General features: G+C 48.6%; 1 protein-coding gene across 1 annotated transcript in view; it reads left to right on the plus strand.

Moving 5' to 3' along the window:
- The first annotated feature begins 3829 nt into the window (after positions 1 to 3829).
- Positions 3830 to 17570, plus strand: part of IQGAP1 (IQ motif containing GTPase activating protein 1) — a 156281-nt gene continuing 142540 nt past the window's right edge. The window contains exon 1 of the mRNA XM_026648480.1: positions 3830 to 3923. Within this exon, the coding sequence (XP_026504265.1) occupies positions 3844 to 3923 (80 nt within the window). The 5' untranslated portion in view covers positions 3830 to 3843. The remainder of the gene's footprint in view (positions 3924 to 17570) is intronic.

The raw sequence follows: 17570 nt of genomic DNA on the forward strand, positions 1-17570 counted from the left end.
TCACATAAAATATTTCTTCTTATGTATATAAATATTTTGAGAGATTTTTTTTTTGTATATTGTGGCAAATTGCCTGCACGACTATGATGGGTCTCGCGCTTTCTCTTCGGGGGGGGGGGGGGGGTTTTGGGGCCCCTTTCTTGCCCCTGAACTGGAATATTAACTGCCCCACTAGTGTCCTAGAGGAGGGGAGGGGAGTGGAGAGGGAGGGACCCAGGCCCACCCTCTACTCCGGGTCCCAGCCCAGGGACCCTAGGGATAGCGGTAAACCACTTGAACTAGCAGTTCCTTCCCCTGGGCCACTTCCCTCTCCTGCCCTTCAGCTTGTGGGGGTCTTCCTGCTCTCCCTCTGCACAAGCCAGGTGTCCCTTTACCTAGGGTCTTGGTGGTCTTAGCCCACCGCAGCACTTCTCCAAACTTTCCTCTGCTTCCCTCCAAAGTGCTCTCTGCTCCAACTCCAATCCACTCTGCTCCAACACCTTTCCCTGTCTGATTGAAGCAGGGGGTTTATATCAGGTGCTCTAATTGGCTTCAGGTGCTCTAATTAATCTATAGCAAACTTTCTTCCCTCTACAGGGAATAAGGCTCCCTTCTAACCCTCTCCTGCTGCCCTCTGGCCATGCTGTATCACAATATAAATATTTTATGTATTTATGTAAATGAGATTTTACGTATATAAATATTTTATGTGAATGAGATTTTTTTTTTAGGCTGCTATTTTTTTTTAGGCTGCTATTCATGTCTGGAATTAAAATAATCTCTAGAAATCTTATTCTGACTTCCTGCATAACACAAGATTTAGAACTTCATACATGGTAATGTAATTTCATGTAATGAATGCAATATAAATAATGCAGACTAACAGGACATAACTTGAAGATGTCTTATTTTATTAAATAGGTTGGGGGGCAGTCAGTGGTTCGTAACATTCATTACACATATGAGAGGGGATGTGTTGTATTAATTTCATGGGTCAAAAGAGTTAAAGGTGTTATAAACTTTTTCACTGTCCAATATAAAAACAGTGTTACGAGGAGGTTTGTTTTTTTAGAGACCTTGATTTACTCGGTTTCCTGGCAAACACACACAATCACTTATTTTAAAGTTGAAAGTTTGTTGATTAAACACAAGAAAGAACAAGAAATAAAACAAGCATTTATACTGAAACTGGAGAGAGAGGACAGGAGGAATCATAGAATATTAGGGTTGGAAGAGACCTCAGGAGGTAATTTAGTCCAATCCCCTGCTCAAACCAGGACCAACACCAACTAAATTAGGGGTGGCCAACCTGAGCCTGAGAAGGAGCCAGAATTTACCAATGTACATTGCCAAAGAGCCACAGTAATACATCAGCAGCCCCCATCAGCTCCCCCACCCCGCTCCCAGGGCCTCCCACCCACCGGCAGCTCTGCCTATCAGCGCCTCCCCTTCCCTCCCGATCAGCTGTTTCGTGGCGTGCAGGAGGCTGGGGGAGGAGCAAGGGCACTGCAGGCTCAGGGGAGGGGGCAGGAAGGGGAGGTGGAGTGAGGGCAGGGCCTGTGTCCTTATTTCCCTTTTTATAGATGGATACTATATTTGCCCTTTTTCAGTCTTCTGGAATCTCTCCCATCTTCCATCAATTCTCAAAGATAATCGCTAATGGCTCATATATCTTCTCAGTCAGCTCCTTGAGTATTCTAGGATGAATTTCATTAGGCCCTGCTGACTTGAAGACATCTAATTTGTCCAAGTAATTTTTAACTCGTTCTTTCCCTATTTTAGCCTCTTCTGATCCTACCTCACTTTCACTGGCATTCACTATTTGAGCTATGAGGTGACTGATAGTTCAAAAGATGAGGCTGGAGTATTGACTCTGATCTTTGCCCATGAAGAGATGATTAGAGTCTTTGGTGAGAGCAGTTTTAGTGGAGTACAGGAGCCAGAAGCTGAATTGGAGGAGAGAAATACCAAACGGGGCTTGTAGATAGTGCATTCAGTAATTTTAGAGATGAGATGGAAGAGTAATTATAGTGTGTGGGGAAAGAACTAGAGTGTGAGAGGATTCAGGAGGGAATAAGTGGGCATTAGGGAGATCAGTGGTCTCTGGGGTAAATGGAGGGGTTAGCGGTTAAAGAGAAGACGAGATACTTCTGTGCCAGTGACAGGAGAGAAAAGGAAGAATCATTTTTCGATTATTGTGTTTTCTTTCATTTGTAATGGACAGCTTGATTTGGCCATCAAGCCAATGCAGGACAATGAAAAATTGGACCCAGGTTTAATCCCGTTTGTTATAATATGGAGTTATGATGAATAAGAGCCATGTAGAGGCACTGTGGTCTAGTAGAGAGGGACATAGACAAGGAATCAGGAGTCCAGTGTCAGAACCAGAAAAAGAACCCAGATCTGCTGTGACCCCTTAGACAAGTGGGGGAGGGATGGCTCAGTGGTTTGAGCATTAGCCTGCTAAACCCAGGGTTGTGAGTTTAATCCTTGAGGGGGCCATTTAGGGATCTGGGGCAAAAATCTGTCTGGGGATTGGTCCTGCTTTGAGCAGGAGGTTGGACTAGATGACCTCCTGAGATCCCTTCCAACCCTGGTATTCTATGATTCTCTGATTCTGAGTCATTTGCACTCTCTGTTTCCCCTCCCACTCTTTGTCTTGTCTATTTAGATTGTAAGCCTGCGGTTTCCAACCTTTTTAAGCACAAGATCACTTTTTGAATTTAAGTGCAATCCAGGATCTACCCCACCCATTCCCTGAAGCCCCACCCCTTCCCCCAAGGCCCCACCATGCTGACTCCACCCCCCCTTCATTGCTTGCTCTCTCCCACCCTCACTCAGGTTCACCGTTCTAGGGCAGGGAGTTGGGGTGTGGGCTCTGGGCTGAGGCTGAGGGGTTTGGAGTGTGGGAGGGGGCTCCTGGCTGGGCCTAGGGGGTTAGGGTGCAAGAGAGGGTGAGGGGTGTGAGCTCTGGGAGGGAGTTTGGGTGCAGGAGGGGGTTTGGGGTTCAGGAGGAGGTACAGGGTGCTGGCTCCAGGAGGGGGTTAAGGGCTGGGACAGGGGGTTGAGGTGCAGGTGTGGGTTCTGGGTGCAGGATGGAGTACAGGGTGCTGGCTCCGGGAGGGGCCTCAGGGGTAGGGGTTGGGGTGCGGGTGGGGTGTGGGCTCCCACCGGGCAGCACTAACCTTGGGTGGTGGTGCAGCAGGGTTAAGGCAGGCTCCCTGCCTGCCCCAGCCCCACGCTGCTCCTGGAAGCTGACGGCACATCCCTGTGCCGTGGCCCTGGGGGGAGTGGCATGTGGCTCCGTGCACTGCCCGTTCCTGCAGGCACCGCCCCCGCAGCTCCCATTGGCCTCAGTTCCGCATTCCCAGCCAATGGGAGCTGTGGGGGCAGTGCTTGCAGGCAGGAGTAGAGCACGGAAACCCTCTGCCCCCCACGCAGGGATGTGCTGGCCGCTTCCGGGAGCAGCGCGGGGCCAGGGCAGGCAGGGAGCCTGCCTTAGCTCCGTTGCGTTGATGGACTTTTAGCGGCCAGAGATTGCGATCGACTGGCAGAGGCTCCACAGTCAATCTGCTGGTTGGTGACCACTGCTGTAAGCTCTTTCGGTAAAGGACTCTACCTTACTGTGTTTGTAAAGTGCCTAGCACAATCGGCCCTCTTTGGCCTCCAGGCGCTATTGTAATACAAATAATACAGAATATGCTGTGTGCACTGATATGGCTCTCCTTGGGCAAGATGATGCATTTTACTGTGGAGATAGGTGCAAGCTGATGAAGTCAAGGGTCACTTATATGCCTGCACATCAGGTATGTTGAAGACTGACAATGTTTTTGACTCTTTGCAGCTGTCCTGGATAATGAGAGGATGACAGCAGAGGAGATGGATGAGAGAAGACATCAGAATGTGGCTTATGAGTATCTTTGTCATCTGGAGGAAGCAAAGAGGTAAGGAGGGGAGGCTTGAAACTATTGGGATATCGAGAGGTATTATTGTACCTGCTTAAGAGAGTATTTGGACATAATTTAGCTCTTGACTGTTGTTGAGTGACTATATGAGGTAGATAGCTAGAAAATGTGTACATATTGTATAATCGGGAGAGAAAACAGTGTATGAGGTCAGTGCAAAAAAACTATGTTGATGTAATTGGCTTACCCAATATGCATATGTAATTTAAAAATATTGTATGTGAAAATGTTTTGCCTGCATTATAGGTGGAGAGAGAGTGACACAGGTAAGACTGCCTAACACTTCCCACTATAATCCTCTGTTTTTAGTTCCTTATAACTTTGCCAAAATGTGATGGTTTTGGATGAAATTTTCCATGGTGGGTCTCAGCCTCAAGTTTCCAAGAACAAGATTTGGGTAAAATAGTTTTGCCAATATCAATACATTTTTTCCAAGCATTTTTGAACAATTCTAGTGATTTGGAATTTGGTGAAAAATTTGAAATTTGGTAGGTGATTGGTCTTGGGGTCAGAGAGATGACTGTTGTTGCCTCCATGAAAACCCAGCCATATTTGGCCAAGATACAAGATGGAGTATCTTGGCAGTAGAACTTGTTCTATACTTGCTCCGTAATTTTCTGAATGTTCCACCTGTACATGTTTCCAAGCTGCACGGAGTTGCATGAGTCTGCCTGCATATCCTTCTCCTTCAAAATATCGTTTAGGAAAAAGCACATTGAACTGGGAGCCAGGAAACTGTGAATTTAAATCTTACCTCTTCCAGTGATTGTTGACTATTTCTGAGCACAAGGTCACTTCTGGTAGATCTGGGAGTAGAACCCACGGTTCTAATATGGCAAACCCAAGTTGAATCCACTTGCGCAGCTTTCCAAAAGAACCTGCTATATTTATGTGCTTGGTTATGCACCCTGCGAAATGGGGCTACTTCTGTATATATATCTCACTGTTTCAGTGCTTGATGTATTCCTCTCTAGAAACTGGTTCATAAACAAGCCACTATGATAGTACTTCAGCTCCAGTGGTAGAGGTCTAGGCTGCTGTGCTGAAGATCCCAGGTTCAAACTCTGCTGGCCACTCATTCAATGATCAGTGCATGCTATGGAATTTGTTTTTCAGTTTACTTCTTTAAAAACTTGGAAAATACCCTAAAAGTTAGGCTTAAAAAAAAGTGAAGGTTGCAAATTCAATTACTGAAAATATAGGAAATACCATAATTAAAGTTGATCATATGTGTATGCATTATGATCAGTCTCTGCATGATCCCATACAATTGTTTTCCACAGGACCTCGGCCTGATTCAAGGTACAGGCTTCAGGGTGCTCACTGAATGGGAGCTGCTGGAAGCGGCGGCCAGTATGTCCTTCGGCCCACGCCGCTTCCAGCAGCTCCCATTGGCCTGGAGCAGTGAACCGTGGCCAGTGGGAGCCGCGTTCGGCCGGACCTGCGGACATGGCAGGTAAACAAACTGGCCCGGCCCGCCAGAGGCTTTCCCTACACAAGCGGCATCCCAAGTTTGGGAAACACTGATCTAGATAATTGGTTCCCAAACATTTTACTAAGGCAACCCACCAGCTGCATCTTGTCTTTTTTATTTTTAAATGATTCACCATTACATATATGTGTGACGGGTTGGACCCCCCTTCTGGGATGACATCTGATATATTGGGATTTCACTGAGTCAGCCTGCTCCACTAGCCTGGGCTCCCTCTCCCTGTTTTCCTGAATCAGGCTCTCTGGCAGCACACACACACACACACACACAGGTAGGGACGCACCAGCTGTGGAATCACACACAGCCTATGAGCAGCTGTCTATGGGAAGATTCAGCTAGGAAATTGCTCAGCGCTCAAGTGCAGTTCCCCTCTGGAAAGTACACCCAAAATAACGTTGTCTTGCACTGTAGAGAAATCTTGCCCCCCCCCCCAGTTATAAATTGCACAAACTGGGTTATGTTATAAACAAGAAATAAGTTTATTAACTATAAAAGGTAAATTTTAAGTGATTATAAGGGATAGCAAACAGAACAAAGCAGATTACTGAGCAAATAAAACAAAACATGCAAATTAAGCTTGATTCTCTAAAGAAACAGGTTACAAAATAGAACAGGAGTACTTGTGGCACCTTAGAGACTAACAAATTTATTAGAGCATAAGCTTTCGTGGGCTACAACCCACTTCTTCGGATGCAAAATGTAATTCAGGTTACAAAATGTAATTTCTCACCCTAAATGTTGACTTAGGCAGGATGCAGAGTTTCTGTAGCTTAGAGTTCCAGTTATTTCTCTTTACAGACTAGACTCTTCTGTCTCAGTCTGGACTCAGCCCTTGCCTTTCCCTCAGCTTAGGTCATTTGGGCCCATCTCCCTACTCCAGGGGTTGCAACCTGGTGTTGGGGGGTCACAGCACCACTCAGATTTGGCCCATTGGTCGTCCGTTCCCCCCCCCCCCCCCCCCAAAAAAAAAAGAATGGAGGAGTGGCTGGGCCAAATTACAGTGAATGGTGTTGAGACCTGGTTCATAGGGTTGCAGCGCCACTTAAATTTGGTCTGGCTGTCTCTCCGTCATATAGTGGGATGGCCACACTGAACCTGAGTGGTACTGCGACAAGTGGCGTAGCCAGGTGGAGGGAACAGGGGGAGCGATCAAAAAAAAAAAAGGTGCCACCCGCTGCGGCGCTTTTGCTCACTCGGCAGCGCTCCGGGTCTTCGGTGGCACTGAAGGTCCCACCGCCAAAGACCCGGACGGTCTGGGAGGCAGGAGCTGTGGGGAGCACTTTTGGGGGCCCGCAGGCCCAGAGTGGCCCAGGGAATTAGCGGGAGACGGGGAGCAGCCTGCTCCGCTTCCAGGGCCGGCTCCAGGCACCAGCCAAGCAAGCTCGTGCGTGGAGCCGCAGATTCTAAGGGGCGGCATTCCCGCCAATCCTAGGGCGGCACGGGTGCCCTGTTTTTTTTTTTTTGCTTTGCCTCTGGGTCCGGCCGCCCTGCACCCAGGGTTTTTGGGGTTTTTTTGCTTTGCCTCTGGGTCCAGCCGCCGTGCGCCCTGGGGTTTATTATTATTATTTTTTTTTTTTGGCTTTGCCTCCGGGTCCAGCCGCCCTGCGCCCTGGGGTTTTTTTTGTTTTTTTTTTTGGCTTGTGGCGGCAAAAATGTCAGAGCCAGCCCTGTCCACTTCCCTTGCCCCAGCCCCTGCCGTGTCGCTTAGGGGAGAGGGCTTGGGGGAAGGGATCCCCCCCTGCACTCACCGGCAGTGGCAGAAGCGGAGCAGCCCAGCCCCAGCCAGCTCTACTCTGCCAGCTCCCAGCTGCGGCACTCCGCTTCCCGCCGCAGGTAAGTGCAGGGGAGGGGGGACCTTTCCCCAGCCCCCTCCCTCCCAAGCAACACAGCTGGGGTAGGGGCAGGGGCAAGGGAAGCGGAACGGGCTGGGGCCGCGTCGCTCCGCTTCCCGCCGCAGGTGAGTGTGGGGAGCATCCTTTCCCCAACCTCACCAACGGCAGGAAGCGGAGCGACACGGCTGGGAGCTGGCAGAGTGGAGTGGGCTGGGGCCGGGCTGCTCCGCTTCCCGCCGCTGCTGGTGAGTGTGGGGAGGGGGGAGGAGGAGGGACCTTTCCCCAAACCCTCTGCCCCAGCAACATGGCTGGGGTAGGCGTAGGGTCAAGGGAAGCGGAGCAGGCTGGGGCCGCGTTGCTCTGCTTCCCGCTGCTGGTGAGTTTGGGGGGGAATCTTTCCCTAACCTCCCCGCACTCACCGGCAGCGAGAAGCGGTGCACCGCGGCTGGGAGCTGGTGGAGTGGAGCGGGCTGGGGCCCACATTGCTCCACTTCCCACGCTGCTGCCGGTGAGTGCCCCGGCCCCAGCCGCAGCTGCCTTTCCGGGCTCCGCTGCGCCCGGCGGCTTCACCCCCTTCCCGGCCACCGCACTCGTGATCCTGCCCCTGCCCACGGCTCCCGAACCCTGCCCTGCTCCCCGTGCAGCTCCGGCCCTGTGCTGACCTCGCCCCACTCTCGCTGCCGGCTGCTAGGATTTAAAATCCAAGCCGCCTGCCGCTACGCACCATGGGAACGCCCCCTCTCGCCCGGTTTAAAGGGACAGGCGCGCCCGCTGCGCCGCAAGGAGGCGCTTCCAGAACACAAGGTCTCAGCCCGCAACGTCGTCCCCGCGTGAGTGTAAAAATTAAAAAGACGCCACTTTTGGGGAATGTGCTCAGTGGGGGAGCGGCTGCTCCCCCCCAGCTATGCTACTGACTGCGACCCATGCACCAGGTCACAACACCATGTCCCATGAAACAGAAGCTGCTGCTACGGGGTGAACGTGGGTTGGGCTCACTCTTCAAACCTCCCCTGGGGCCTCTCCTCTGCACTAGACTGTGGGAAGTGTATCTTTGCCTAGGCCAGGGTCCAGTGATGGTTACTCCGGCCCTGGACGTGATGACCCATCTAGAACCTTCTCACGACCCACTGTGTGAGGAACATCTACATCAGTGGTTGTCAACCAGGGGGTACGCAGAGGACTTGCACGGGGTACATCAGTGCATCTAGATATACGTCTAGTTTTACAACAGGATACATAAAAAGCACTAGTGAAGTCAGTACAATTAAAAATTTCGTACAAAATGTTACACTGCTCTATATTCTATACACTGAAATTAAGTACAATATTTATATTCCAATCTATTTATAATTATATGGTAAAAATGAGAAAGTAAGCATATTTTCAGTAATAGTGTGCTGTGACACTTTTGTATTTTATATCTGATTTTTTTAAGTAAGTAGTTTTTAAGTGAGGCAAAACTTGGGGGTACACGAGAAAAATCAGACTCCTGAAAGGGTACAGTAGTTTGGAGAGGTTGAGAGCCACTGATCTAAAGCCTTGCATTATTAAAGATGTGAGTCATTCATTCCCCTTAAATTTGTGGTATTCTTTGAGTGATGGACCCTATTGTATTCCACTGAGGGTTACACAGGCGCACCATGAGCCCAGAGTTGGAGAATTTGAAAGTAGTGTCCATTGAGCCACACGTGTGCCCTGGCTTGCCTTGTGCTTCTGTCCGAGGCATTAAAGGGTGGGGTGGACTGACCACATCTCCAGTTCCTTCTTATCACCGCATGGTCCAGATTGGAACTTTCAGTGCCCTTATCTGTAATGCACTTCTAAAAAAAGATAGTTATAGTGATTTTATAGCACTTTTACCAGTTTTATATTCATCTTAGTTTTAAGTGTTAATAGTTTTAGGCATCGTTTTAGGTAGACTTTGGGATTTTCACTCCCCCCGCCCACGTACAGGTACCGGACTATGGCCTCAACTCCGGACTTCAAACTCTGCCTCCTGCCCGTGATCGTTCTTGCTCAGCAACGACCACTAATGCTGCCTCTGTTGCCTGGGAGAAACTCATTGCACCTGGCTGCCATGTATTTGTCAGGACTTTCCCAGCCATACCCAAGAAGGCTGGACATTTTGCCTTCGTAAGCATCTCATTGAGCTCACCATGAGACCGCACTTGGACCCAGGCCAGGGAACCCCCTCGTATGTTGGCCTGATTCAGTGAGGAGTGCGCCTCCCGCAATTATGTCTGATGGCAGTGCCAGCAGAACCACCCCCACAGAACCCATGGCGAGGGCTAGTTGGGAGATAAGGAAGCACTCTTATAAGCATGGGACTAAGTCTTCCTCCAAATCAAAGAAGATGGACGCTCCCTCCACCAGCTCATCCCAAGGGAATGAGTACGTTCCAAGTTCCACATGTATGAAAAAAAGACCCATAAACAATCGGATTCAGTGGTTCTAGGCAACAAACTGTCAGAACTACCATCTCTGGCACCCCATAAGGTGCGGGACTGTCCTGTATCAGGAAAGCCTTCAGCACTGGTAACAATGCCTGGGAAAGGGAAGTGCTTCTTATGCCAGGGAGATCTGGAGTCATGACTGCGCACATCAGGATGCCTTTGCCTTGCCGGATCCAGAATCTCTTCCTCTATCAGGTCCATCTGTGACATTCTCCAGAGGTACAATCTGGATTGTTGAATAGCTGTGTCCCCTCAATTCTCCAAACTGGAGTGCCTTTTATACTGCTTGCTGTAGGAACATTCACTCCTGGCCTGTTCTCTCTCAGCCTCTAGCATGCAAAATCACTCCCAGCTATGTTACATGAATGCTCTGCCAGCCACTCATGAATTGTATTGCAGAGTGACACCAGCAAATTCCCAGCCTTGTCTCCCAGAAACGTGTGTCTTGTACTGCTCAGCACTCTACTGGTAAATGGAAGCTCATAGAAAGTCTGTCATTTCATCAAAGGAAAATAATATGCACAGACCTGGTTATCTCAAGTGAAGATTACCAAACTCTTCAATCCGAACACACATGGGTTTAGATAAAACAATAAAACAAGGTTATTAACTACAGAAAGATAGATTTGAAGTGATTACAAGTGATGAGGCATAAAAGTCAGATACAAAGAAAATAAAAGGATAAAATACAAGCTAATACTTTACTTAACAAGCTAAGTGAAGTTAAAAGCCAAAACGTTTTTCTCACCATAACTTTACAGTAGTCCATACAGGCTGAAAAGCCTCCTAGCTAGAACCCCCCTACCTCCTCCTCCCCGTTCAACGATGCTTCTTTTGTCTTTCAAGCATTGTAGCTGCTGTGAGTAAAGATGGGAAGAGAGAGGTGTATTGTGTTGTGTGTGTCCTATATTCTTATACCATTCTCCCCTCTTTGAGGATTATCTCCAGCTGGGGTTCAGGTGACAGCCAGTCTATTTGGACGGGTGGTCACCTGAGGGCAGGGCAGTAGAGTTCAAACCGATGACCAGAGAGGCGAGAACAGGCATTGTGGGACACCTCCTGGAGGCCAATCTCAGTGCTGTAATCGACCACAGTGTCTACACTGGCACCGCAGCGCTGTAGCCTCGGCACAGAAAGCTGTACGCCTCTCAGGGTTTGTGTTTTTTTTATAGTGCTGCAACTGCGCAATTTCTGCGCACCAAGTGGCTTGGCAGTGTGTATACCTTAGGAGTTACAATGCAGAAAGTTGCTTTACTGCACAGAAACTTGCCAGTGTAGCCAAGGCCTTAGTTTATGTTTACACTTAAAAAGCTACACTGGCATAGCTATGCTGCTGTAGTGCTTCAGTGTAGACACTGCCTACGCCGACAGAAGGGGTTCTCCTATCAGGGTAGGTAATCCGCCCTCCTGAAATGTGGTAGCTAGGTCAAAGGAAGAATTCTTCCATCAACCTAGTTCTGTCTACATCGGGACTTAGGTCGGCTTAACAATGCCTCTTGGGTGTGGATTTTTCACACCCCTGAACAATATAATTAAACCAACATAAATTTCTAGACCAGGCCTCTATCTTTGCTCCGTTAAACTGACCGAAGGACTTTCAGATTCTGTATGCCAGGTGACTAATAAATTATTACCTTGGTTTTGAAAAGGCTTCCTGGTGTCACTTCAAATACTTAATGAGAGCATTGTGCCCTGAAGGGGTACAGTATAAGTCTCCCCCAGGAATCTGGCTTTGCTGGATTCGTTGCAGGTTGCCATGGATCAGGGATCACTAGAGCGAAGGGATCACTAGAGCGAAGGCCCAGTTTCATACATTCTAAGGCTAGAAGGGACCATTGTGACCATCTAGTCTGACCTGTTGTATAGCACAGGCCATAGAACTGCCCCAAAATAATTTCTAGAGCACAGCTTTTAGAAAAACATGCAATCTTGATTTTAAAATGGTCAGTGATGGAGAATCCTCCACAACCTTTGGTAAATTTTTCCAATAGTTAAGTACTCTCTCCATTAAAGAAATTATGCCTTATTCCCAGTCATTAATTTATTTAGCTTGCATTTCCAGCTATTGGATCATGTTGTACTTTTCTCTGCTAGACTGAAGAGCTCACTATTAAATATTTCTCCATATAGGTACTTATAGACTGTCATCAAGTCACCCCTTAATGTTCTCTTTGTTAAGCTACATAGGTTAAGCTCTTAGAGTCTATCTATACAGCAAGTTTTCTAATCCTTTAATCGTTCTCATGGCTCTTCTTTGAACCCTCTCTAATTTATCAACATCTTGAATTCTGGGCAGCAGAATTGGACACCATATTCCAGCAGCAGTCACACCAATGCCAAATACAGAGGTAAAATAACCTCTCTACTCCTACTCATGGGCATTTGTGATGAGGTGTACCTACCCTGCACCAGCCCCGAAAGGATTAACTGTGCTTTGCAGGCTGAGGAAGCCTTGCCCCTCCGACTCTGCTGGGCATGCTCAGCCCGGAGGCAGAGTATAAAAGGAAGCAGCCAAAATCAGTCTGGGCAGGCTACTGAAGGGGGAGAATGCAGATGGCAGGCTCTCTCTAGGGAGCTGCTACAGGCGCCGACTACAGAGCCCTGGCACACAGAGCTCCAGATGGACTCCAGGCTACCTGATGAGCCCAGAGAAGAGACCACACCGGCAGGAACTACACCACTTGAAGACCTCAGAGACCCGTGGGAACTGTGGAGCATTGCCGAGGGAGAAAGGCTAGGAAGCAGCCCAGAGGACTTAGACTTTTCTCCAGTGAGTGAATTGGGGAACCAGTCAGTGTGTTTCAGGAGGATCCCTGCTGACTCAGTGGTGAGCACCCCTACCACCACCAGGGCCCTGGGCTGGGACTCGGAGGAGCAGGGAGGGCCTGAGTTCCCCTACCCTGGGCACCACACACCCTAAGTGGTGCACCACTTCCCCAACAAGCCAATAGGCCACACGGTACCCCAGAAGTGGGCACCCTTAATGACTCTGGCCATTAGGCTGCACTGCTGTGAGTGGAAGGGACCCTTTACTGCCTCCGGCCATTAGGCAACGCTGCCCTGAGAGGAAGGGCTGCTTTATTGACTCCGGCCACCAGGCCATACTGCCAAGTTTTATAGTCAGGATCATGAACACAGGACCTAACTGGCTGCTATACATTTTTTCCCCCTTCTCACCATACGTGACCCAGCACATGGGACGGAGTGTTACCTACCCAGTGACAGTGTCGTTTGGGGGACAGATGGGGGGGGGTGTGTGTTGCCTGCCCCAAAATGCAAGCCTTGGACAAGTATGGAATTTTCCCCCGCATGCATGGCCCCATTGGCCTGACTGGAGCTGCCCCCCAAACATAGAAGTCAAACTACTTCTATGCTCCTACTCGAGATTCCCCTGTTTATACATCCCAGGATTGCATAAGATCTTTTGGGCACAACATCATATTGGCAGCGCATGTTCAGCTGATTATCCACTACGATGGCAGTTCCCAAAAGTTTTCCCTGCATGACTCCATTTTCACATGTATTGCTTTCTGCATCCCCAGACAGCACGGGGGACACCATTTAAAAATGGCATCCTCCACATGGGGTGACCTTGCATGCACTATATGTGCAAAGTCACCCCACATAGAGGACGCTATTTTACTTTACAAAATAGCATTCTCTGCATAGCATGACCTTGCACATACATGGTGTGTGAGGTCATGCTGCCTGAACAGTGCCATTTTGTAGAACAAAATAGTGTCGTCCATGTGGAGTGACTCGCATGTGAGGTCACATTGTGCAGAGATTTCCATTTTGTAAAATGGTGTCCTCTGCACACTCAGGATTGCTACAACCCCATCTGCTGATTGAGCGACCCCACTTGGGAACGGTTACTCTATGACCTCCATATCTTTTTCAGAGTCTCTACTTCCCAAGGTTGGGTCCACCATCCTGTAAGTATGGCCTACATCCTTTGTTCCTAAATGTATACCTTTAAATGTAGATCTATTAAAACACACATTTTTTCCTTGCTCTCAGTTTACCAAGCAATCCAAATAATTCTGAATTAGTGACCTGTCCTCTTCATTATTTACCACTCACCCAATTTTTGTGTCTTCTGCAAACTTTCAGTGCTGATTTTATGTTTTCTTCCAGGACATTGATAAAAATGTTAAATAGCATAGGGCCAAGAGCTATTTGCAGGACCCTACTAGAAACACACCCACTTCATGATGATTCCCCGTTTACAATTAAGTTTTGAGACCTATCAGTTAGCTATGGAATGGTGGAATGGGCCTGCCCCTGTGGAACTTTGCAGACTCTTGGGGTTTGGCACATTGAAGGGATCATTCCCAAGAGACTGGTTACAGAATGGGCATAAACCAGACCCTGTGAATCTGTGATATAAAATGACCCGAGATTTCGGAGCGTTTGTGGTGAGCAGGGTTATTGATGGAAGACGTTCTGAGTTTTTTGCAACTAAAGACTGGTTAATTTTAGGACTATTCATGTCATTGGCTTTCCTATGCCATTATCTAAATTTTTAAAAGTCCAGAACCTTTAGACATCTGATAATTCCTGTTTTTGATTTCTAACCCTAAACTCCATTTTCCCCACACATAGTACTTATCTTGACTATACGTTAGCCTGAGTTGGCAATAGTGGTGAACGTGACATGAATAGGCAGTTGTTATAGATATCAGAGGGGTAGCCATGTTAGTCTGGATCTGTAAAAAGCGACAAAAGAGTCCTGTGGCACCTTGTAGACTAACAGACGTATTGGAGCATAAGCTTTTGTGGGTGAATACCCACTTCGTCAGATGCATGTAGTGGAAATTTCCAGCTGTTATAGGCTTATCCTACATGTATATAAAAATAATCCTACAAACAAAGAGCCCTAATGTCATGCATGTAAACAGTTGAGGAAAATCTAGAAGCCAGTGTTTGGGTGAATAGGAAGACAGAATTCCTTTCTGACTCCTAGCAAGAATGGTCCTTCTAGGTCAATATGAAGATGTCCTGATAGTGAGGCTTACTGGTTCTGCTGAGTGAGCAGGATTCCGTTTTCTGTTACCATCAGTTGTAGGCTGAATGAGGTATTGTCTAATTCCCATCAGCTCAGCTGGAGCTCTGTGTCAGCTCCTGTTCGGACTTCTGCAGATGTTTCTCCCCAGCTTCCTTTTCTATTTCATTGGTGACCTCATGCAATTGGCTGGGAGTGACAGTTTGGACTGGAAATATCTTGGAATGTGCATATAGAGCTGTATTTTCTGAGCAGTGGGTGAAGGATGGGGGAGGATTGGAATAGACTACCACCATCTTTTCCTCGTTCTGAATACTTTCCTTATGACTCATTGGAAATAGTAATGAAAAGCAGAAAGGGAACTGAGGAGCAGCAGCTGCTTGCACTGAATTAAATTGAGAGTAGCATTTGTTTTGTTTTCGTTTTGGTTTTTTATGGTGGTGTGGATGGGGCATGTGGAGGAACATGGTACTCAATGAAAAGGGAGAGGAACTATACACACTGAGTAGTAAACTTTGTCCAGGTCTGTCAGATTTGCCATACTGATTCTTGACTTTCAGGCTCTGTTAAGCTTTTTGTGGTACTTCTTTGTATGATAAACGTAACTATGGTGCTGAGTGATGATATGCTAATTGTGCTCTACTTGTTCCACCTTGCCCTCTGAGTAACCAGTTGAGCCAATTCTGCCTCTTTCTAATGGTCAGAGATTAAGGCAATTAGCTGTTACAATAAGATGCTTTTGTTGTTTAGAAGGTGTTGAATGTATAATAATTCTATTTCCAAGAATTATGGGCTTAGAATTTGTTTGAAAATTTCCCTTTGCCTCTGGGGTGGCATTTTTGGCATACACAGCACACATGGTAGAGTTGATGCTAGGGAGGGAAAGCAGTCAAGTTCATATTCACCAACTGTTGGCACAGGCAGTGGGACTACAAAGAAGGCATTTAATAAATATTTTTAAAGGAGAAAGTGAAGTTGGCTCTGAGGATATGGAGGCATGCTTTAGTTCAACCATTAGTTGTAAGGGTAGATGCCTGAATCACTGGGTGAAATCTGTGGCCAGTGTTATGCAGGAGGTCAGACTAGATGATCATAACGGTCCCTCTTGGCTTCAATCTATGAATTATAGAAGTCCATGTGGCAGGAAATGAGACCCTTTCAGGGTTTTTCTGCTTTGTACATTGTTTTCTTCTTAGTTAATTGTGAAGCCAACAGGTTCTGCTTATATCAAAACTCCACAAAAATTCTGTCTACTTATCTGAGACAGTAGCTCTCTTCCTCTCTCCTGTCCAAAGATTTTTGCTGAGACTCTCAAGTGCCTTCCCATTCTGTCTTCTTTTTCGCATCTTCTGAGCTGGTATCTCAGTATTTTGTTTGGTGCAGTAGTTTAGACCTATGCTGTGAGAGCTGTCTTTATGTTAAAAACAACAACAAAAAGTTTGGGTCCTGGAATCTCCCCTAGGATTCCTATGCTGCTGTCTGATCATGCTTTAGCACAGTGGTCGGCAACCTTTCAAAAGCGGTGTGCCGAGTCTTCATTTATTCACTTTAATTTAAGGTTTCACGTGCCGGTAATACATTTTAATGTTTTTTAGAAGGTCTCTCTCTATAAGTCTATATATTATATAACTAAACTATTGTTGTATTGTAAAATAAACAAGGTTTTCAAAATGTCTAAGAAGCTTAGTTTAAAATTAAATTAAAATGTTGATCTTACGCCGCCGGCCCGCTCAGCCCGCTGCCGGTCTGGGGTCCCAGCCCTGCCCACATACAGTGGGTACCTGGTTCTGGCCCATTCTCTTCCTCTCTCTCTCTCTCTGCACTGAGCTGAGGGTGGGAGTGCACTGAGCACAGGGCTGGGGGTGAAGGAGCAGGCTGGGGGTTGGGGTGTAGGGTCTGGCCAGGAGCTAGAATGAGGGAGGGGGCTCAGAGTTGGGGCAGGAGGTTTGGGTGTGGAGCGCTTACCTGGGCAGCTCCCATTTGGTGCGAGGGGTGCAGGTGGGAATGTGTGTGGGGGGGTGCAGGAGCTCCCATTTGGTGCTCACGGTGGAGGTGGGGATGTGGGGGGTGCAAGAGTCAGGATGTGGGGGGTGCATGGGCTGTGGGGGGGCTGGATATGTGGGGGGGTGGAAGAGTCAGGGCAGAGGGCTGGGGGCTTGTGAGGGGGGTGCAGGTGTCAGGGCATGGCGTGTGGGGGGCCTGGGTATGTGTGGGGGTGCCAGAGTCAGGGCTGGGGTCGTGGGGGGTGGGGTGAAGGAGTCAAGCAGAGGGCTGGGTGTGTGTGAGGGGGGTACAGGGCTCAGGGCAGGGGCCTGGGGTGTGTGTGGGGCTCAGTGCATGGGCCTAGGGGGTGTGCGGGGCTGCAAGGCTCAGGGCAGAGGGCTGGGTGTATGTGAGGGGGGTCAGGGCAGAGGGCTGTGTGTGTGTGTGGGGCGGTGGTCAGGGCAGAGGGCTCGGGGTGTGGGCTGGGGTTGTGGGGTGCTCATGGCAGGGGGCTGGAGGGGATATGCCCCTATTCCACCCCCCCCCCCTTCCCCAAGGCCCTGCCCCCGCTTCTTCTCTGCCTCCGCCGGGAGCAGTGAGCACGCTGACTCCACTCCTCCCCCAGCCCCTCCCTCGCAAGGGCCATCAGCTGATCAGCGGGCAGGGAGGGAGGGATGGAGAGGAGGAGGAGGGGCAGGAACCCAGCACACTGCGGGAAGAGGCCCGGGGGGGGGCAGAGGGCGGAGAAAAGCGGGCCAGGCAGGATTTTTAATGGCACGCCGCTGGACTCCGGCAGCAAGCAGCGTGCCATTAAAAATCGGCTCGCGTGCCATCTTTGGCATGCGTGCCATAGGTTGCCGA

Source organism: Terrapene carolina, unplaced genomic scaffold (assembly GCF_002925995.2).
Source record: "Terrapene carolina triunguis isolate 2854851 unplaced genomic scaffold, T_m_triunguis-2.0 Scaffold67, whole genome shotgun sequence".
In the NCBI taxonomy this organism is placed as follows: Eukaryota; Metazoa; Chordata; order Testudines; family Emydidae; genus Terrapene; species Terrapene triunguis.